This window comes from Nelusetta ayraudi, unplaced genomic scaffold, assembly GCF_046127955.1.
Source record: "Nelusetta ayraudi isolate G7.1 ecotype Tasmania unplaced genomic scaffold, CSIRO-AGI_Nayr_v1 ptg000063l, whole genome shotgun sequence".
Classification (NCBI taxonomy): domain Eukaryota; kingdom Metazoa; phylum Chordata; class Actinopteri; order Tetraodontiformes; family Monacanthidae; genus Nelusetta; species Nelusetta ayraudi.
Genome location: NW_027466113.1, coordinates 3167377 through 3188506, shown reverse-complemented (window position 1 = coordinate 3188506; position 21130 = coordinate 3167377). Strand labels below are relative to the sequence as shown.

The 21130-nt window shown below is 48.0% G+C and overlaps 2 protein-coding genes across 5 annotated transcripts; one reads left to right on the top strand and one right to left on the bottom strand.

The window, feature by feature from the left end:
* The first annotated feature begins 27 nt into the window (after positions 1–27).
* On the top strand, positions 28–6258 carry ubxn11 (UBX domain protein 11). Its single transcript, XM_076041256.1, has 13 exons — positions 28–808; positions 891–931; positions 1128–1220; positions 1942–2042; positions 2129–2180; positions 2297–2379; positions 2447–2552; positions 2772–2977; positions 3053–3130; positions 3511–3795; positions 4018–4097; positions 4515–4661; positions 4782–6258. Exons 1-13 carry the CDS (start codon positions 738–740, stop codon positions 4918–4920), a joined length of 1482 nt encoding a protein of 493 aa, XP_075897371.1. The 5' UTR covers positions 28–737; the 3' UTR covers positions 4921–6258.
* cep85 (centrosomal protein 85) lies at positions 6036–19679 on the bottom strand. Of its 4 annotated transcripts, none has more exons than XM_076041238.1 (14): positions 19608–19679; positions 17968–18027; positions 17643–17774; positions 12137–12873; positions 11003–11118; positions 10797–10902; positions 10511–10696; positions 9581–9733; positions 9331–9485; positions 9128–9245; positions 8591–8641; positions 8310–8417; positions 7919–8195; positions 6036–7810 (listed from the first exon to the last, which is right to left on the bottom strand). In XM_076041238.1, the coding sequence occupies exons 2-14, from the start codon at positions 18005–18007 to the stop codon at positions 7644–7646; spliced, it is 2346 nt and encodes a 781-aa protein (XP_075897353.1). In that variant the 5' UTR covers positions 18008–18027; positions 19608–19679; the 3' UTR covers positions 6036–7643. The 4 variants fall into 4 exon arrangements, with proteins under 4 accessions (XP_075897353.1, XP_075897356.1, XP_075897355.1 ...); XM_076041241.1 differs by lacking the exon at positions 19608–19679 and adding an exon at positions 19025–19387; XM_076041240.1 differs by lacking the exon at positions 19608–19679 and adding an exon at positions 18931–19386.
* Between the last annotated feature and the right edge of the window lie 1451 nt (positions 19680–21130).

The following is a 21130-nucleotide window of genomic DNA, read 5'->3' as shown; positions in this document are numbered from 1 at the left end:
GATAATCCCTCAGGTCATGCGTGCCGGTGGCTGCCTCGCCGTTGCCAATAGCAACCACAGACGCCAAACAAAGCAACGTACAGGGAGGATCCAGGTGACCAGTCCAGGGTGGAGGAGACCTTCTAAGACTTTTTTTGTTTCACTTTTTCTGAAGTCCACCTTCAGGTAAAATGACTTCACGACTCCCTCACGTAGAGACCATGCTGTGTTAAAAACAAATGTGGAAAAATACACTGAAAAGGAAACAGCACGAAAACAAGTTTTTAGTCTGATCGAAGGTTTAAAGTGGTGAGACGCCCATCAGAGGTTTACCTTCTTATTTTAGAGACATCTATGGGCCCTCATGGTATTTTCCTCATCACAAAACCAGAGGCAGGCGACAGAAGCAGCACCTGCCTTCTTCAATATCTCTTAAAGCCACAGTTCTGAGATCAAAGTTAGAATTCTTTGTTTAAAAAGAGGTCGGCTGAGGATCCATCCCACTTAGAACTGAATATGGAACCAGAGATAGAATTAAAAACTGATGCCGGCGGAAACGCAACAATCTGTTTGACACCTGCCAATCAACCGTACAGAGGAAGAGAACATTCCAAATCGTATTGGAAATAAAGTTCCGACTTTATATCTCCCCAATTGTCGTTGACACTCCAAACAAACTTAAAAGGACGTCTTGTGATTGTAGAAGAGGTGTGATTGATTTATTTGTCCCTGCAGCCCCACTGATCTGTCTGAGAAGGATGAGTTCTCCTCTGTCTGTGCTGAAGAAAACCAGGCGGGCTCCTCTGCAGGGCCCCGCCACAGACCAGCGGTACGTCTCACATCCTGGTGTCACCCTGCTGTGAAATCAACAAGCGCGTTGAGGACGTTCTCTCTCTCATTGTGTTTTGCAGTGACAGACCAAACCCGCCTTTCAGGAGGGATCTTTTGAGAGGTACGGAGTCATGAGTTTTGAAAATTTGAATTTCACATTTCTGCTTTGGGGAATAAATTGTTAGGAGGAGGAGATTATCAGGAAATTATTAAGATAATCACACAAAACGCATGCATATCCTGTCGCACAGGCCAGTAGCAGGAGATGGTGAACGCTGTGTTTGTGCTGGAATGAAGCTGTTTGTATTTGTCGTCAGAGTTTCAGGCTGAAGTGGCCGATGAGAGGTCCGCTCCTGCTCCCTCTCACGCTGCGACTTCCACCTCAAAGTCAAACGTCCCATTAAAGAAAGGTACCTCGTAAGGAGACACGTTCATACTCTGGAGGTGTGATTGCATACATCAGCTGTAGATGGTGATAAACAGTGATGCCACAGGACACGTTGGTCAGGACTGTTGCCCTTTAAGACCAAGCGGCTCAGTGTGTTCAGCTGTTTGATGAGCTGCTCACAGCAAATCATTTGTCATCTTAGTATCTTCTAAGTTTATCACGGTGTCACGCACCACAACTCTCACCAAAAGGAGGTGTTGTGCCGTTGCTGTTGTGAAATCAAACTGGACTCTTGTGACATCTCCAAATGTTGTTTTTGGGTTCATTGTGCAACACTGATATCACACAGTGTGCGCAATACAGGGGACAGTCACTAATGGTCACTAAAATGTCTTTAAGATCAACCTGTCTAATATTCAACTTTTAAAAAATATTGATCACAATTTCTTTTTTTCTAAGCAGAGCTTGCACGTTTGCGTGTTGTTATGTAGACTGTCATGGCCTGTATCCATGAAATATTGGATAAGGATATTTAGATTGCTATTGAGTAACAATCAGGAGGAATATGAAGGGTTTTTCGCACACTGATGTCACACCTATGTGACAGCTGGTCTGAGCTCCAGCAGCGGCGACATTGAGAGCAAGACAAGCACTGAGAGAAACTGGATGGGTAGAAGCTGCTCACAAAGTCCAAGTTCAACCAACGTCAGGATGCTCCTCCCATCTCTTCTGTCTTTCTCCAGCAGGTCCCCCCACTGACTTTGAGCTGATGTCGGCCATGATGCAGAGGATCAGCCTGCTGGAGGAGACTGTGAGGAGGCAGGCGCATGAGATCAAGGGCAGGGTGAGAGCTCGACCATCGACCTCGGCTCAGTGTTGGGCATTATGACCTCATCTTCAGACATCACAACCCCAACCTTCTCTCTGAAGGATAAAATCATCTCGGTCCTGGAGAAGAAGCTGAAGGAGCCAAATGAATCTGGTATTATTCACAACCTCACAAGCTGGTCGGTCTTCTCCCCTGGACGAGAACATCTGAGTGTGTGTGTGTGTGTGTGTGTGTGTGTGTGTGTGTGTGTGTGTGTGTGTGTCCACTAGAGAGTGACGGAGACCCTGGAGGCAGCAGAGACCTTCTGGAGAAGAAGTGTCGGCAGCTGCAGGATAAAGCTGCCCAGCTGGAGGTCAGTCGCTGCTCAAACTGATTCCTGTGTGTTGTTTGTGCTGATCTCAAATGAGCTGGTGTGACAGAGTGTCCTGTGGGACTGCGGCCTGGTCTGCATGGACAGCAGTGAGAGAGGAGACTCAGCCGAGGGCCACAAGATCCACAACATCAAGAGGTTCCTGACGCAGCCAGGTACACTCCCCGCCACCCCCCCACCACCACCACCACATACACACACGTCTTCTCTTCTCATGAGATGAACAATGAGATGATGGAGACAAATGTTCTGTTTCTTCTCTGTCATACTAATGTGTTGCTGTGGACAAGACTGACTGGAAAGTTAATTCCCCTCTGGAACTAAGAAAGTCATCTGAACCTGAATCTGTGGTCTCCCACCAAAAATCCCCACAGACAAACGCTTCCATATGAACTTTGACCTGGTGCTGCAGAACATCAAGGAGCTCAACAGCCTGACGGGGGAGCGCGACTGCTTCATCCAGCCCACGGCGACGGGCGCCAAGCTGGTCAAGCAGCAGAGCGTCCGGCTGACGCTGTACAGCAACGGCATAGCCATGTTCGACGGCCCCTTCAGGTCCTACCAGGAGCCCAGCACGCAGGTCGGTGCCGCACACACACGCACACGCACAATATACTGGCCCCTCACATAACAACATGATCTCCTGGGTTTGCAGCGATGCATGCAAGACCTGATGGACGGCTACCTGCCGTCGGAGCTCCAGGACAGATTCCCAGACGGAGTCCCGTTTGAGGTTGGTTGGGGTTTGAAGAGAGATAGATAGATAGACAGACAGACAGACAGACAGACAGACAGACAGACAGACAGATAGATAGATAGATAGATAGATAGATAGATAGATAAAGATACTTTATTGATCTCCAGGAAAAAAAAATATGTTTCCCACAGCTTAACAAGGGAACTAGTGTAATAAAGGCAATGTGCTAAACTATAGTATAAAGAGAGATAAAAGTATGGTAAAATAAAAAAATAGAAATAAAAATAAGATGGAATATGATGATAGAAGGGAATTATATTCATTAAAAACAATGAAAAAAGTATGAAATCTTATGGTTTTATCAACCACGAATGCTCTCAAAGAAAACTGTATTTTCTTCCTTCCTGGATGTTCAGGTTCACGACAGACGGCACGAGGAGTTCGTCCCGAGGAAACCCAACAAGAGGTTCCCCGGCGTCGGCCAGGCCGTTCACGGTGACGTCGCTGCTTCAGGGGGTCAACACGCGGTTGGCGTCCCCCCACCAGGTCCCCCACTAACGCTAACACTTACTCCACCCACCTCTTCCCTGGGCCCAGGCAAGAAGGTGGGCGTGGAGCACTTCCTCAGCAGGTTACCCAAAGCCATCGTCAAGGCCGGTCATGTGATCGACATCAGGACCCCGATGAGGGAAACCCTGCAGGTGGGAAACTGCTGCTGCTGCTGCTGCTGTGTCTCTCTGCGCTGCTGCTGAAAGTGTCTCAACACTTATTTATTGACACTCACAGATATGTAAATAATTTGTATATTTTATTTCTTTTTAATTCTACTATTTGCACTGTACATGCTGCTTTAACTCTGCAAATGACACCAGTATGGGATAAATGATGATGATGATCTTCTTCTTAACACTTTCACCCAACAGGGTTTAATGAGCAGCAGCAGCAGCAGCAGCAGCACAGTCACTCTCATTGACACTGCAGCCCTGCAGACCACCAAGGACAGGTAGGAAACGTTACCTGCTGTCTGAGCGGTTTCATTTAGTCTTGGCATATTATTGTTTTTTATTGTTCATGGGGGTGGGGGGGTCCAAACCCCTGGACCCCCTGTATTTCGCACACTGGGGACACCACATAAGATTTCAGCAGACCTGAGACAGCAGGAAGCTTGATGATGGATAAGAGTCGGTTATATTTTTGGACCTTATAAAAAATAAAGACAAGAAAAGCTACAACCATGAACTGGACCTTGTGTCTCTGAGTCTGCGTGAGGGTCACAACGCTCCTCATGTGGACGTCATGGCAAGAGAGGAATTGGTCGACTGAAGCTTTGAGGGAATAATAGAAAAACAGCTGTGACACCTGGTGAGCGTTGATCAGGCTCCACTGCTGCCTGCTGATTGGCTCTCTGAACCTCACCCAGCTGTGAGGTGCCGCCGCCGCCGCCGCCACCCGCCGGTGACGTCATCACGCTGAAGGTGAAGTCGGAGGACGGCGACCAGACCTTCGTCCTCAAGATGTTCAGCTCGGACACCATCGGCCTGCTGCGCCGCCACCTGAACAAACACAGGTACCAACTCCTCCAACAGACTATGGAGAATAATTTTATTATCATATTTAGGGCAAAGTTTACTTTTCTCGGTATCGTTAGGCCCCCATTGCTGACCTCCACCTCTTTTCCCCCCTACAGAGGAGGCGGGCTCCCTGACTATGACATCATCAGCGTGTGGCCGCGGCGCCGCTGCGAGGACGAGCAGCAGACGCTGCGCTCATGTGGCCTGACGAGCAACACCACCCTGCGGCTGTGGAGGAGGAGGAGGCAGCACTAGCATCGGCCGTGGTCACCCAGGAGGGACCATAGATGGATGTATTACTGCATACCAAACGGGCGTACCGATTTTATTCTAGTGGCCAATCTAGGTACTGCAGCCAAAAATATCCCATTGGGCCCATTATTTTTTCCCCCATTACACCTCAAAACAAAAAGTAACAGGACGACCTTTGATCTTAAACGTGGTTCTTAGTCTATTCTTGGTTCTTGGTCTACGGGGGCCGCATAGTGCAGAAGTCCAAAAACTTTTCTGGCATCTGCGCTGGGTGAGCAACTACCACTGAAAGGAACCATGTTGGATCTTGGCGGCTCGGTGGGGACATCCAAGATTCAGTGGTTGTTTTTTGGAAAACAGGGTTAAAAATAGCTCGACGTCGTCTCCCTGAGCCGCGAAGCCGCCACCAGCGAGTGTGAAACAGGACGCCGACACCCGAGCAGCGGCTTGCTGAATTATTGATTAGCAGAGACTTTGATCGAGTAGCTGTGCCATCCACCTGTTTAATTTGAGATGTAGCAACTGTGGAAATGACTTGCGTTCATTTTTCATCAGGCATTGCAAAATTTTTAGCAATATAAAATAGAAGTTGGACTGTTTTGATGTGGCCCAACCAGTGTTTGAATATTAGACAGGGTGACCTTAGACATTTCAGTGACCATTAGAGACAATATTATTTTTAGCGTCAAGGAATAAAACAGCCCTTTAACGACTGATACCTTGAGATTAAAGCATCAAACGGCCCCTTTGTGGCTGTAAATGTGACACGAAGGCACAAGGTTGCTTCTTGTTGAGAACGAGGACGGCCTGCAGCAACTGTTTCTCACAACATTCAGACTTGAACAACTGCTTCAACCCGAGATTCTGGTCGAGATTCACAGTCACAGGTTGTGATAGAGCCACAGGCTGATTTGTTATTAAGGGTCATAAGACGTTTGTAACGTTTTCTGCAAACGGTACCTTCAAATTTGGCAAAAAGTGGGATTGAGATGGTGGAATAAGCAGATGTTTGGAGGCCTATTGGCGTCTTTGACAACGTGTTGGGATGTCATGACACTGTTGCCAAAACTAATCCACAGTAGCAAGTTGATAAAATAAAGAGTCAGAAATTCAATAAGAACAATAAAATGAGGAAACTCTTTATTTCTAAAATATGTAAATACAAACATGGGACAAAAATATGAAAAATATAAACATCTTTTTTTTCCCTTTCGCAAAAAAAAACATTTGAGATGTTTTCAAAGATAACCTTGTGCTAATATTTTTTTTTTGTTTGTTTTTTTTGTTTTTAAAAAAAGGTCCAAGGAAAAATAAAATAAAAATGGCTTGTGTCTCCCAAAAGTGTATTATTTGTATGGAGAAAAGATTATTGTTGCATATTTGAAACATGAAATCCCTTTTGCTCTGCAACGTCACTCGCTGCTCCTGCGGTTTGGCCAAATAGAAAAAGTCAAATCTGTTAAAAACGTTGCGGTTGGTTGATTTTGGGGCGAACCAGCCGACCCCTCCAGTCACCGTTCTCACACAGTACTGAACCAACGCGTAAAAGAGGTGTCGCCCCCCCGCAGGAGAGGAGCTCAGTCCTAACAGACTGACAAAATGTCGTAGCAACATGCTAGCGGGACTCGCTGAGTGTCGGCGCAAACAAAATTAATACTGTCAGACAAGAGTTAACCGTCGTTAACCTGAACTTTCTGGAACACTGTGAGGTTTCTCGTCTACACACGTCACACGGGCTCAACTTTCAAACTGACTCCATGCATCTACTAGCGGCCACCAGGGGGCTCCACCACCCCCAGTCTCAGGTTACATTCAGGGTCAGGGAATGAGAAGAGAGTCGGCTTCAAACAGCGCCTTTGAAAATGAGTCTGCGCTCAGCGCTGCGCATGTGACAGGAAGGCACGCGATTGGTTGGTTGGTTGGTTGTTGCTTCTTCTGCTGGAGAACCAGGACGACCTGCAAGCGAGAGGGAACTTTTCACAGCGACGTTCAACACGCACTCGCACGTGCAGATGCTTCCGACCACAGTTTCTTTGGTAAGCAAAAGCTGTTGGAGGCCTCGTCGGTGCCGGAAGATCTTTTGGTATTTAAAAAAAAACAAAAAACAACAGACGAAAGAAAAACAAGCCTTCTGCTGTGAAGGCTCAGAACTCGCAGCGGAGTCTCACGTTACCCTGTCACCATTGTAAATAATGGAGCATCGGCAACGTGTGGATTCAGTTCAAAAGCGCAGGTTAAAAAATAGTTTCAGTTGATTGTCAACCAGCGTATCGATAACTTCTCCCCCTCCGTCGAGAGGGAAAGTGAGCGTCAAATAAATTATATTGCGGGACGTCGACGACACAAACATCCGTCCTGCTGGAGTGGAAGGAACAATCTAAGACTGTTTGGTAACACAAACACACGCGCGCACGCACACACAGGTTGAGGATCAAGTATTAGAGGCGAGTTATTTTCTGTGAGCCCTTGGACTGAAATAGATGACCTCACCAGGGGACAGGGGGAGGGGCTCTGAGCGAGCGGCCGGCTCCACTATCAACAGTCAGTCAGTCAGTCAGTCAGACCAGTGAGGCTGAACCACTGCGGCTCCTCCGGCCTCCTTACAAAACAAACCCAGTCTTTCCGACATTCAGAAGCTGAGAGACGAGTTCAGATTCTCTTCCTGCAGGTGATCTTGTCACATCTTGTCCAATCACATCTCCTCATCCCACCGCCCCGCGCCGAGGCTACTGGGTGATGCAGTTGTCTCCCATGTCCTGGGCGTAACGGTCCAGAATGACGTTGCGAAGTTCCTCCACGTCTCGTCGGAGCTGCTGAGCCTCGACCAGCTTCTTCTGCAGCACCTCCGGACTCATCCAGTCCTCCGTCTGCTCCGCCGCCGTCGACTGGGGCGCTGCGGACAGGAGGGGAACAGGGAGAGAAAAAAAGTCAGCCATCAGACTGAACGGATAGAAGGTGGCTTCGGAAGGTGGACGCAGGCGCAGCAGGCAGGTGTTGCTACCTGCGAGGCCCAGCAGCAGCGACAGGTTGGGGTCTTGACCCTGAGCCCTCTGGGTGAGGACGCTGCAGAGGGACCGCAGCTCGCTCAGGCAGGACCACATCTCCAGGTGCAGCTTCTGGGTGAGCCGAGCCCCGGCCGGCTGCAGCCTGCTGCTGCTGCAACTGCTGCTGCCACTACTGCTGCTGCCACTACTGCTGCTGCTCGGCTGCCCGCCATCGCTCATCTGCTCTTGCAGGGTCAAATTCTGCTCCATCAGTTCCTGGTTCTGGCTAGACAGCTGGAGGAGGAGACGAGTCCAGAACAGTCAGTCAGTGGAGGAGATCTTCTAAATCAGGGTTTTTAACTTAGGACTACAAGATGAGAGGGGTTTTGGGGCGGGGCTTAGCCTCACCTCCCTCATGGCGGTACGGAGCTCCAACATATCGTGCTCCTTGGCCAGCACCTCCTGCCTGAGGCCCTGAGAGCTGCTCTCCTCCTGGGAGACCTGCTGCTCCAGAGCCTGAAGGGGACACACACACACACACACACACACACCAAAGTTGACCACACACTGCTGCTACAGTCCACAGAACAGGGCATCAGGTAGAGAAGAAGAGAGGAGAGTGAGTGTGAGGCATCAGGTAGAGAAGAATGAGGTAGAAGAGGGGAGAGTGAGTGTGAGGAGATAAACACCTGGATCTGAGTACCCAGCTGCTCCATCATGCGGTGCTGCTTCTCAATGACCTGGATAAAGAGAACAAGAGCAAGGGGTAATGGGCAACAGGTGTGATTTCCCATCAGTTGATTCCACAGTAGGAGCAACAAAGGACACAACAGGGTGGCAGGTGATGTTAATAGAAGCTACTTTAACATTAATGCTAGTTAGCATTGTTTGTTGAGACGTCAAAGTGAGGCAAGTTTCTGCTTCTACCAGAAAGGAAACACCCACAAAGGAAGTGAACAGTCAAAAAATGTCTGTGGTGAAGCATCAATGGAACACACTTCCTCTAAACACCACTGAAGTTCAAACAGTACAACTCAGCTTGAACGTCAGGGCAGGCAATAATACATTTTATTCATAAGCACCTTTCTCAATAGTCAAGGACACTTTATGAAGATAAATGTAATAAAACAACAGATACAAGCTACAAAAAGTAAAAGAATAAGTAATAAATAAAATAAAAGAACTAAAATACCACAGCACAAGATGAGCATTGAAAGCTGTCAAACCTTCTTGAGTCTCTGCAGCTCCTCCCTCAGAGAGCCGTTCTCTCCTCTCAGCTTCTCCAGGTCCACGCAGGGCAGCCTGGCTCCGTCCTCCAGGCCCTGCTGCACCCGCTGCTGCATGCTGAGCGGGTCACAAACACAGAAGCAGGATCAGCATCTTGCACTCATGGCACGCCGGCTGTGATCAGACTGGAGGAGCCTCCTACTCGGTGACGGTGGTCAGCAGGTCCCTCTCTTTGCGCTTCTGTTCCTCCAGGTGGCCGTCTTTCTCCCTCAGCTGCGACCGGGTCGTGTCCAGGCAGAGCTCCAGCTCGCGCACCCTGTCCCGCAGCAGAGCCGCCTGCTGCTCGGCCTCCAGCAGCTGGTTCAGGAGAAATCATCATCATCATCATCATCATCATCATCATCATCATCGATTCCCCTCGTCAGTCCACTCTCAGCTCAGGCGGCACGGACCTGCTTGTTCTGGCCCTGGTAGTCCTCCAGGGTGGGCAGGTCGGCCAGGTAGCGCTCCAAGGTCTCGATCCGCTGCTGGTTCTCCCTCTTCAGCTCACACTCCTTCTGACACTTCTTCTTCAGGTTGCCGATGTGCTTGTCTCGACTGCGGATCTGCATACACAGGAAAACAGGTCAACACGACCACATCTAAGTAATTACTGAGTAACTAAGTAATCAGTAAGTAACTAGTGAGTAACTAAATGATGAGTAAGTAACTATTGAGTAGCTTAGTAACTAGTGAGTAACTAAGTAACTAGTACAGGGCTGGGCAAAGTTTTTGACTGGCGGGCCACAGTGGGTTCTAAAATTTGAGCAGATGGATGGAGTGTTTTGGTGACCCACTCCATAGGAGGAAAAAATATATCGTGGGATATGTAGAGAACAGCTTTAATGTCAATTGAAAGTGAACCAAGGCAAAGTTACAACAAAAAATGTGTCCCAGAAGCCCCACAGTATTTAGCTCTTTATTGAAATGACTCTAAAAACACTGAAAACGTGATGAAATGCAGCTATTTTATGACTAACTCACTATGAAATGAATTTCTTTAAGTACGGAGAGCCGGATTAAAAAGCTTAACAGGCTGCATATGGCCCCCAGGCTGCTCAAGCCCAAACCGGTGTGACTTATCATTGTGTGGCTCCACTAGCGAGGAGGCAGAAGTACTTCTATCTTCGCGTCACAGTTGCCAGAAAGAAGATGTGACATCAACTGAGATGTTCGCATCGTTTGCAATATACTGTCTTACCACTAGGTGCTCCTAAATCTTACACAATGGCCCTTTGGAAGTGGCTTGAAATCAAACGGCCAAACTAAACCCAAAACTAAAGACTTTAGTGATGTGTGGAGACGCATTCTCTCCGTCATGTGCTTGGAAGACGAGCACCAACCCTCTCTTCCTGCTTCTTCATCTCCTCCTGGTGCCTCTCGCAGCTCTCCTTCAGGCTCTCCGTCACTCGCCGAGTCTCCGCCTCCACAGTGGCCAGCCGGCGCTCCGCCTCCACCTTCTCCAGAGCCGCGCAGTCAGTGCGCTCGGCGAACTGCGCCCTCAGGAACACGTTCTCCCTCTGGGCCTCCTGTCGGGACGCCGCGCAAGGCAACGCATTTTAGTCAAAAGTCTTCTGAGTGAAAAGAGTGTCTTCTGCAGATGATAATGCGGTTCGTGATTCCACTGACCTGAAGCCTCAACATGCACATGTCGTTGTAAGAGGCTCCGCGGCCCAGCAGGTGCAGGTCACTGTCCCTCAGCCGCTGCTCCAGCTGGCCCAGGTGCTGCTTTTGTCTGAACCAGCACAAGGAGGTTGGGTGCAGAGTGAGCAACGTCATGGGGAAACCACCGGTGTCAAGCTAAAGATCCTGCAGTGAAGCGACGGAAGACTTGCCTCTCGATGATCAGCTCCTTCTCCTTCAACAGGCTCTCGCTGGCTTTGACCAGAGCGTCCCACTTGCCAGACTCTGAGTGAGCGGGGGAGTACAGGGACGGATACTGACTCATCAGCTGCAGGAACGAGACAAAAAAAAAATCTCAGAGTTGGAGGTGTGCAGTACGGAGAAGGCGTGCGATGGCCCAGGGAAATGTCATTTTGACGATTAAATGGAATAAAGAGAACGGCGAAGGTCATTTCTGCTCAGATCAGCACAGTGTTGACATTATTGGGAGCATTAAGTATAGATGTTGACAGAAACCCAAAAATAGGAATCTGCCATGAAACTGACGCTGGCACCCTGAGACATGAGGATATAGTGTAACTCTATACTAGAGGAATAAAGTTAGTAACCACATGATAGTATGATAGTAACAGCTGAGATAAAAACAACCTTGTGACGGCATCGAGACAAGAAATAAAAGCTGATCAGGGTCAAGCTGCCAGTCTCTTTATAGAGGATTCTAATTTCCACTCACAAACCCACGCTTGTCTTGTTTCATTGACTGGAAGCTTTGATCAGTTTGACATTGATTAGTTTTGACGCAGAGGCTAAATAAATGATCACGTTTGCAAAAGCTGCTCTGATGGTTTTATTACCGTAAAACAACACACATGGTCAGTGCTTTTCAATTCTAGGATCTTTGCTGGAAAAAGGAACAAGAGGTGCATTCAAGACAAAGCATGACAAGAAAGAAACGGCAAATCATTTGGATTTGCAATAATGAGCCTATTGACCGACTCGTGAATCATGTGATGAAACGGGGGCGGATGTCTGCGCCGCCTCGGGGCTCTTCACGCTGTGAACATCTGACCTACATTTGTTCAGGGGTCCAGCTTCCAACGACCCCCACACCAGACTTCCTGTCTGCAGGCTTCACCCAGTCAAGGTGTTTTTCTCTTCCACCGTCTACCAAAACTGACTTGTATCAGCTGAGACCAGACCAGAACCCGACCCGACCTTACCCGACTAAACTCAAAGTGACCCAAACTAACCAGACAGGACCAGAAACGGACCAGACTTGACCTGACCCGACCCAACCCAAGCAAACCCGACCCATCCCGACCTGACCAGAACCCGACCAGACTCACCTGTATTTGTTCCAGTTGCAGCCGTAAACTGTCCAGCTGCTGCTTGTGCTGCTGCTGCTGCTGCCAGCTGGACATCTCACCGCCTCTGTCCTGCCGTAGCGCCTCCAGACCCTTGGGAGAGCCGTGCTCCCGCAGCAGCGCCTGCGTCTGCAGGCCCAGAGGGTTGGCGTGTGCGCCGGGGAATCCGGCCCTCTGATTGGACGGTTCCAGGGCGCCGGGCCGGGTCTCCGGCAGCACCTTGTAGCTGTTCTCCCTGTAGGACTCGGACCCGCAGCCAGGGGGCGCTGCGTCTCTCTGCACTCTCTGCAGTCTGACGTCCGGGCACAGCGCCCCCATCAGGGCCGACTGGTTGAGCGTGGGCTCCACGGCGGGGGTGTCGAACCTATGGCCTCCGTCCTCCGGGGGCAGCAGCGAGCGGTCCAGCCCGTTGACCAGGCTGCGGTAGCGGCTCAGGCAGTCCGGCCTTGCCGCGGCTGCCGCCGCCGCCACCTGCTGGCCATCCAGGTCGGGCGAGGATGCGGACTTGGCGAGGGATGAGGACTTGGAGGAGGAGCCACCTGCGGCGGCGGCGGAGGTCCCGGAGCCCGAGGAGGACGAGGAGCGGGGGAGGTCCTGCGGGGCCGTCTGGGGGGTGGCGGCGGCCGTGGAGGGCATCACATGGGCGGTGGGGATGGAGGTGAGGCTGCGGACGGGCTGGAAGGGAGGACTGCTGCTGCTGCTGCTGCTGCTGCAGAAGTCTGGGGGCAGGAAGAGCACAGCAGGAGGGTCAGTCAGACTTAGACTCAGACTAAGTCAGACTCAGTGACATCAAGAGTCACACAGGGGAATCGTTAAACCATCAACAGCAGGAGTGGGCAAACTTTATGACTGGAGGGACCACATTGGGTTCTAAAATCTGACAGAGAGGGGGGCCGGAGCAGGAGCAGATGGACGGAGTGTTTTGGTGACCCAACTCATAGGAGAAAAAACACACAGGATATGTAGAAAACGTGTGCTTTAATGTCAATTGAAAATGAACAAAAGCAAAGTTACGACAAAATGTCTTTAAAGCCCCACGGCATTTAGCTCTTTATTGAAATTACTCTCAAACACTGAAAAATTTCAGGAAATACAGCTATTTTATGACTTACTTACTATTGATATCATTTCTTCAAGCACAGTGGGCCGCATTAAAAAGCTTAACGGGCCACAAATGGCCACCAGGCTGTAGTTTTCCCACGCCTGATCTACAGTGGGGGCCACATTACCTGTCCTGTGTATGTATGGTGCTCGGGGGTCAACTGTCTTTTCCTTACACTACAGCGGTGTTTCTCAACTGGTGGGTCACGACCTACTTTTGAGTCGCAAAGCTGTTTTGATCAGATCTCGGCTTCGCCGCTGATGGAAACGGTTACAAACTGTAAAAATACGTTTTAATCAGAACGTCAGCCTTCGTCAACAAAACAACATGCAAAAATAATGTCCCCGTTCAGATGGATTGTGTGGAAAGTGAAGTGGGCCACTCCAGTCGTTCAGGCGGGCCGGATGTGGGCCGTGGGCCTTAGTTTGAGGAGCCCTGATCTAGATCATCGCTGCAGGCTGTCCTCTTTTTTTTTTTTTTTTTTTAATAGAGGGATGATGATGAGCAGCGGATGCGGCAGGGTGGCCTACTTACCGGCTCCCATTGGCGCCACCTAGAGAACAGGCTGCTCATGGACTGACAGCACACACACACACACACACACACACACACACACACACACACACACACACACACACACACACACACACACACACACACACACACACACACACACACACACACACACACACACACACACACACACACACAGCTAGCTGCTTCCATAGCCTCTCTTAGCATCAAAGCCATCAGAAGGTGCTACGGTAACAGGAGGTGGGGTCTGCAAGTACACACACACACAGCCCCAGTTGTACTTTATGAAGCAACTCGAGCAGCAGGAGTAGAACTTTCACGGGCAGTAAAATCTAAACGTGCGCCGACAAGCCCAACCGAACCCGCCCGAGTTACATAAGAGCCCCGACAGCGTTGCATACTGACCTCGGGGAGCTGCCGAAGGCTGCAGACCTGCCACTCACTCCGAGGCAACAAACATGTGATTAGCTGTGGCATGTTTCCTACAGCCGAGGAGCAGCGGAGCGGCGGCGGCGGCGGCAGCAGCAGCGCCCTGAACCCGACCAGTCAGAACACCACAGCATCTTGTGAGTCCCAGCAGCCCTCCAGTCACAGAAGTGCTGTTGTCCTCAGACAGAACAGGAGGAGCAGTGAGGAGCAGTGAGGAGCAGAGGAGTACAGAGGAGCAGTGAGGAGCAGAGGAACAGAGAGGAGCAGTGAGGAGCAGAGAGGAGTACAGAGGAGCAGAGAGGAGCAGTGAGGAGCAGAGAGGAGTACAGAGGAGCAGGAGTACAGAGGAGCAGAGGAGTACAGAGGAGCAGTGAGGAGCTCCAGGCAAACACACACCACACTGGCGTGCGCAGGAAAGGTTAGTTGTATTTATAGCCCACCTCTCGTATTACAGGGTGATCTGAGAGTGCCGCTTATTTAAGCACCTTGAAGCCCCCCTCCCCCTCCACACCTCCCCCACCCCACTCCTCGCTGTCACACACACGTGTACTTCCGACCACCGTCTGGTCCTTCAAAACACAGCTGGTGCCGCTGACCACCAGCCACTCAGACCAGGACCAAGTCAACACTGGGGAGGGAGGAAGAAAACACGGCATCAACGGCGTGTCGAGGTGTTCACCGAGGAATTCCAACGTGAACCTGAGGGTTAGGAGTGAGTCACGGCCGGCTCGAACAAGCCTGAGCTGAACTGCGGCAAGAAATACTGCGATTTAATTAGCGTCGGCCCGCAGGTGAAGAGAGATTTAACAAGACAACAGGAACAGAAAGCACATAAAAAATAAAAAAAGATGGCAAGCTGTTGCTTGTTTGCGCAACCAATAATCAGGTAAAAGGGAGACATTTTCCTGAATGGGCACAGAAGAGTCTACAAATCACAGTCCAGTGTTTCTAAGGACAATAACACGCACAGCAGTTCATCCAGTCTGATGCCACGGTGAATATTTTCCGATGGGCTCTGCTGCTCCGAACGGCTGCTTCGTGAATCGGAGCCTGGCATTGTTGAAGCACATCAAGATCATTTTCCAGTCTATTATTCTCAAATGTTTCCTGCTCCACGAGGGACCATCCACACCCAACAGGCCACACAGCGGCTTCCTGATCACAACACCAGTTTTTGTGAACACAAAAAAAGGGGAAAATACAGTTGTGGGGCGGGGGGGTCGCAGTCATTACCATCCATGTGAAATGCAACGCAATACACACAGCTTTTCCGTAAGCAATCAATAGCAACGCCGAGGTAAACGCCAGGAAACACAAATTTTTGGGGGGATTTCGTCAATAATACAAGTGAAGTTCAAAAGACCCAGTCAGCTTAGAAAGTCAGCGGCCTGGAGGTGTGATGAGAGACTGCTGACGCATGGAAATACATGGGACAGACCGCTGGTGTTTTAAAGCCCAAGCGATGAACAAATAAAAAGACCAAAACACCACACGCTCCCTAAAATTAGAGCAACGCGGTAGCAAACACGGTTCGTCCAACAGGACCAAGCACCAGTTCGGATTTCAACTCTGCGCTCGTGAACTTGTGCACCACAACAAGGTTCCCTGTGTGTGCACCGGCAGCATCACACTCCCACCACCCTGTTTAATTATGGGAGGGGTGTTTTTGGCAGTTCGAGGCCTCACCCTTCCCTTACAAAACAGCGTCAGTGTCCGTGTTTCCAAGCTGCCAGTGACAGACTGAAAAAGTCAAGTCAATGGGAAAACGCTCATCTAAATTTGACACAAAGTATGTGAGTGAAGGTGTTCATTTCCAGGGTGAGGCACCCAAATCCAACCCTGTTCCAGAACCCTGAACACAACAGCTGGCCGGCAATTATCTCCAGACCACCGGGGGTAATAAATGTTATAGCGCTCTTTAATATTCTGTGCTGGTGCCAGCAACCACCAGGTTTGTTAGCGGGCAACGGTCTCATTAGGGTCACACACACACACACACACACACACACACACACACACACACACACACACACACACACACACACACACACACACACACACACACACACACACACACACACACACACACACACACACACACTGTTCAGCATTTGAAAAGAAGAAAACAAGGTACAGCCTTTCCCCAGGAAACACTACAACTCAATTTTCAACTTTAAAGAAACTAAGTGGAAGCAAAGTAGACGAGCGTCTCTCCATCAATGCACTGTTCCTAACTCACTCGCTGTTTCTGAGAATTTCTCTAACAAATTAAACTTCAAATGTTCATACTTTCAGTCACGTTCTCATCTTTACTCCCCCCCAACCCCCCGCCCTACCACAACTTCACTGTTTGGGATGTTTGCGCCATCGATCACCCAAAAGCTCAGAAAACAGCTCATTGTCCACTGTTCACAACCTCCCACGCCAAACACTGGGCCGTCCAGATGATTGGCAGGAGACCAAAACAAGACATGAAGCAGTCTGGGTAAGCAGAGCAAACACCTGGGGAGGGAGAGGTGTCATTAACAGGCTGGAGACATGTTGTTGCAAGACACTGGGAAAGTGATTTGAGCCAAATATGTGAACTTCAACTTTTTATGACAATGTAACATTTGAAATAATGGGCTGTTGTTTCTCAAAAGACTGATACCGTTTCTATAACGTACAGTCTACACCAGGGTTTGGCAAACTACGGCCCGGGGGCCAAATCAGGCCCACCAAACTTTGAAGAAATTAGAGTAATAGCAAGCAAGTTATAAAATAGCTGCATTTCATCCATTTTTTTTCAGCGTTTTCAGAGTAATTTCAATAAAGAGCTAAATACAGTGGGGCTTCAAAGCCACATTTTGTTGTAATGCTTTACGTCATTTTCTATTCACATTACAGCAACGTGTTTTTGTACTTGTCCCATGATACATTTTCTCTCCTATGAGGTGGGTCACCAAAACACTCCATCTGCTCCTGCTCCGGCCCCTCTGTCAAATTTTCAAACCCATTGTGGCCCAACCAGTCAAAAGATTTGCCCAGCAACCCCAGTGTACACACACACGCACATGCACATTTCACCAACAGTGAGATTTCACTCAATCGCAAACATTCTGGTCCTGGCATCGCGACACTACACACCTTCAATTAGCCTCAACAGCATAAGGATCACCAGCGGGAGTCTGAAGGCATCTGGGCAGCATTTAATCTGCTTCTGTTAATCTCATAAGCGACTAAAGTGGATTGCGGATGTTTTCATGAATGGTCTATGAAAGAGTCTGTCCTGAACAAAGGGCTGTGCTACTCTGCAGTCAGCTGTGAGACACTGAAGACTGGCCATCTTATAAAGTTTGGCAAGGGCTGCACAAGAATCCAAGAAGGCGTTACATCACACATTTAAGAGCCAGCGGAGACAAATGGAGAAGGGGGGAGGATCACCTTCTGTGCTGTCAGACACTGAGGTGCCCAGTCCGGTGTCCCCACTGTCCGCTGTGCCGGGACGGCGGCCAAAACGGCTCTGGAACTTCTCCGACACCGCCGGCGTCTGCCACTCCATGTCAGCGAAGCGAGCTGCACATTTTGTAAAAAAAAAACAACAACAATGCACTGAGAGTGAAAACTAAGAATGTCATTTAGGGGATGCCACACACACACACACACACACACACACACACACACACACACACACACACACACACACACACACACACACACACACACACACACACAAGCCTGTGCAATGGACTGCAGGGTGTCCGCTTACCCGCTGACTTGGACTCCAAGTATCTCTGTGATGTTGTCATCCCAAAAAAGACAATGTCACCTGGAAAAAGTGAGGAGGGAAACAAGACCTCAATTTAACGAGGACACAGATTAAAAGATTCTCTCAGTTTTAAAGAACTCTACTAAGTGCCATGAAGCAAACTCGTTGAATAACTTTGATGGACCTTGATGGAGCCATTATCTAACGCACTATTTGTAGGAGTTGTTTAATCCAGCAGAGACGGTGATAAGAAGGTATTAGGGATGAACCCAAGACTCACAGGGCTCTGAATAAAGCTCGCATGGTTACTGTCCACATGATGACATCAACTAGTCGGGTCTGGGATTTAAACAGCTGTTATCTGTTGACTGATTTGTCCCCCTCACAAAATCAAATCTGCCTCTCAACACGACTAAAACAACCTCGACCCTCCACGTCCCCCTGGATAGCAACGCAAATAACAACACTGGCACATGTGCTAACGTTATATAATGTGTTACACAAACATTGGTGTCCCAACCAGGGACGTCGGGCATCTTTTACGGCGAGCGAATATGAAGGATCACGGATGCGACGAGGAGCCAAATTGTTCTAATCTTAGCCAACGTTAATCCTCCTCCCCACTAGGTCATCACAAAGACGGGCTATTAGCAATTACGAGCCAAGACGCCAAACTGCACGATGTGAACATTCTACGACGCCTAGCTCACTGCGACGAGAGGATGTCCCGGGTCAACGCGGTTACAACAACGACGACAAAAACTTCCTACCGTTTAAAAGATACTGATTTCTTTTAGATGCTGTACCGTTCCAGCGACATGCTGCTAGTAAACCATTTAAGCCAATACGCTGAAAAATCCGTTTCCGTTTAACAAGCGTGCTAAAGCTAACCGCTAGCACAACGAAAATCTAAATGTTCGGCACTCGCGCTAACGGAAGTAGTGACACGATGTTCTCTTTTACCTTTCGTTTGACATCAACCGAAAAAAATGTAGGGCAACGAGGGGGGAAATAAATCTCGGTTACAAGCTGCTTGGCCCGAGGATTTAATCTGTACCATCCGCTGCCGCTGCTTGTTGTTCCGCTGGCCAACGAGGCAAGAATCTCCTCCGAGGGCAGCAAGAGGAGCCAGTCGAGGCACAATGGCCGCTTGTTTAGTGTTGCAGCGCCGCCCGTTGAGCGGTGACGCTTCGTGTCATCTGAAAACCGTTAGTGGGGGTGAGGAGGAGGAGGGTGTCCCGCCTCAAGGTGCACTGCAGTCATCCGCAGCGGTCGCGTTTTGCTCACTCGCGTGCATGCAAACGGCTTCCTCATCAAAGTATGTTGCGACGGGAACGGCGGCAAACAAAAGGTGAAGCGAAGTCGCACTAAACGAACTCACCCCGAAGAGACGAGAACGTGAACAAACTGGAACAGCGTCTATACTTAACGTTCGGTAAAGCGCCTTTGCATTAAAAAAAAAAAAAGGAAAGGAAAAAAAAGAAACAAAGAAAAAATAAATAAATATAATAATAATAATAATAATAATAATAATAATAATAATAATAATAATAATAATAATAATAATAATAATACGAATTAAATGGGAATTTTATCCATTATAAGCGTAAACTTGAACGATATCAAACACAGTTTCTTACCAACACACGTATTGAAGCCGTGTATGTTAGACTGCACGTAAGAAACGCGATGCAGAATTTGTACGTTTGACCCGAAACACTTCTGCTTTTCACTCGGACCAGTGTAGCTAGTTGGCAAAAAGGGGAAATAATGGTGCTGACAAGACTTTTGGGTTGAGGTTGTGACACTGGCTGCTAGCATTTGTTACAGCTCCTCACAACTGTCGCCTGCAACTTGGGGGTTTTCAGAGGAATGCAAGTTGTTATATTTCAAACTTACAACAAACTGGTTAAAAAAAAAAAAAAAGTTTCACGTTATACGTTACTCATATGTTAATTCAATTGAGTCACAAGTATGGAAATGTTTCAGTTGATTTTTAAAAGGGGTCTGCCAGAGCACTGGTTTTAAAGCTTTGTCTACTTCCTGTCAGAGGGTCTGCAGACAGCACCTTCTATTTGCTTGGCATCAAAGCTAAGGGAGCTTAGCTTTGATGCTTTTAGAGAGGATGGATGCACATAGCAGCCATGCTAAAACTCACAGTGTGTGTGTGAGTTGGGGGGCGGGGGCTAACTTACTTAATGTTCACTCTCCACAGCTTATGTATTATGTGCTCATGTATTACTTTCTATACAGCTATACGACCATTCTAACTTTAATATTTTTATAACTTTGTTACATGACAACATGTAATAAAAAAAAGAATTGAACTTTTTTTTCTTTTTTTTTTAATATCGGATACATTCAAATGAACTTTTAATGAAGAAATTCTACGTTACACAAATCCATTCATCAAATGTAAACGTGTCATCGTTCAAGTGTAAAACATTTTGAGCTCAAAATCTGTTCCATTCAAGAAATAAAATAACCACGCAATATAGCAATATAGTGTACTTTTTCTCACATATAAGCACCTCTTAAAATATTCAATGTCCAAATACCAATTGTATAAGTTACATAGGAAAATTCCAATCATGCGCTATTTCTTCTGCGAAACTACTTACATTAACACTCTCTGGGTTAGAGTGAAAATTAATAATCATGCTGAGTGTTTCAAATCTACGGTTTATTAATTTAATTTTCTGCTTGAATTCACTTTTTCTTTTCTTTACATTTTTCTTATTCTTTTTTTTTTCTTTTCTACCAGCTTCTACCAGTCAAGAAGAATCACATATTTGGCGCAGATTTATTTTCTGGACGACTGACAAAAAACATCGCTGCAGTTGTACAACTGTCTACTGTAGTGGACGTCCAAAATTGGCTTCCAGATTTTTACGTCCAGCTGTGTTTATACGCTTACTTTGTGGGCACTGCACGCCTCCCTACCCAAATAATATGCTGCACTTGTGTCATGAAATATATATAATATTATATATTATATATATATAATAACTATCCGATTGAAGTTTCGCACGAGTCATTGAAAACTTTAAAAATTAGTTATTGGGTTCATAAAATAAATTTTAATGAAACAAAAAAAATAAATAATAAAAAAAAATATATATATATATATATATATATATATATATATATATATATATATATA

What these genes read in the sequence shown, in the direction of transcription:
- ubxn11 (XM_076041256.1), top strand. Translation starts at nt 738, where the DNA reads ATGAGTTCTCCTCTGTCTGTGCTGAAGAAAACCAGGCGGGCTCCTCTG. An exon ending in CAGGAGGGATCTTTTGAGAG is followed by an intron (nt 932 to 1,127) that starts GTACGGAGTCAT and finishes ATTTGTCGTCAG; the next exon opens with AGTTTCAGGCTGAAGTGGCC. An exon ending in ATAAAGCTGCCCAGCTGGAG is followed by an intron (nt 2,380 to 2,446) that starts GTCAGTCGCTGC and finishes CTGGTGTGACAG; the next exon opens with AGTGTCCTGTGGGACTGCGG.
- cep85 (XM_076041238.1), bottom strand. Translation starts at nt 18,007, where the DNA reads ATGACAACATCACAGAGATACTTGGAGTCCAAGTCAGCGG. An exon ending in ACCAGGGCCAGAACAAGCAG is followed by an intron (nt 9,486 to 9,580) that starts GTCCGTGCCGCC and finishes CTCCTGAACCAG; the next exon opens with CTGCTGGAGGCCGAGCAGCA. An exon ending in CTGCTGACCACCGTCACCGA is followed by an intron (nt 9,246 to 9,330) that starts GTAGGAGGCTCC and finishes TGACCCGCTCAG; the next exon opens with CATGCAGCAGCGGGTGCAGC.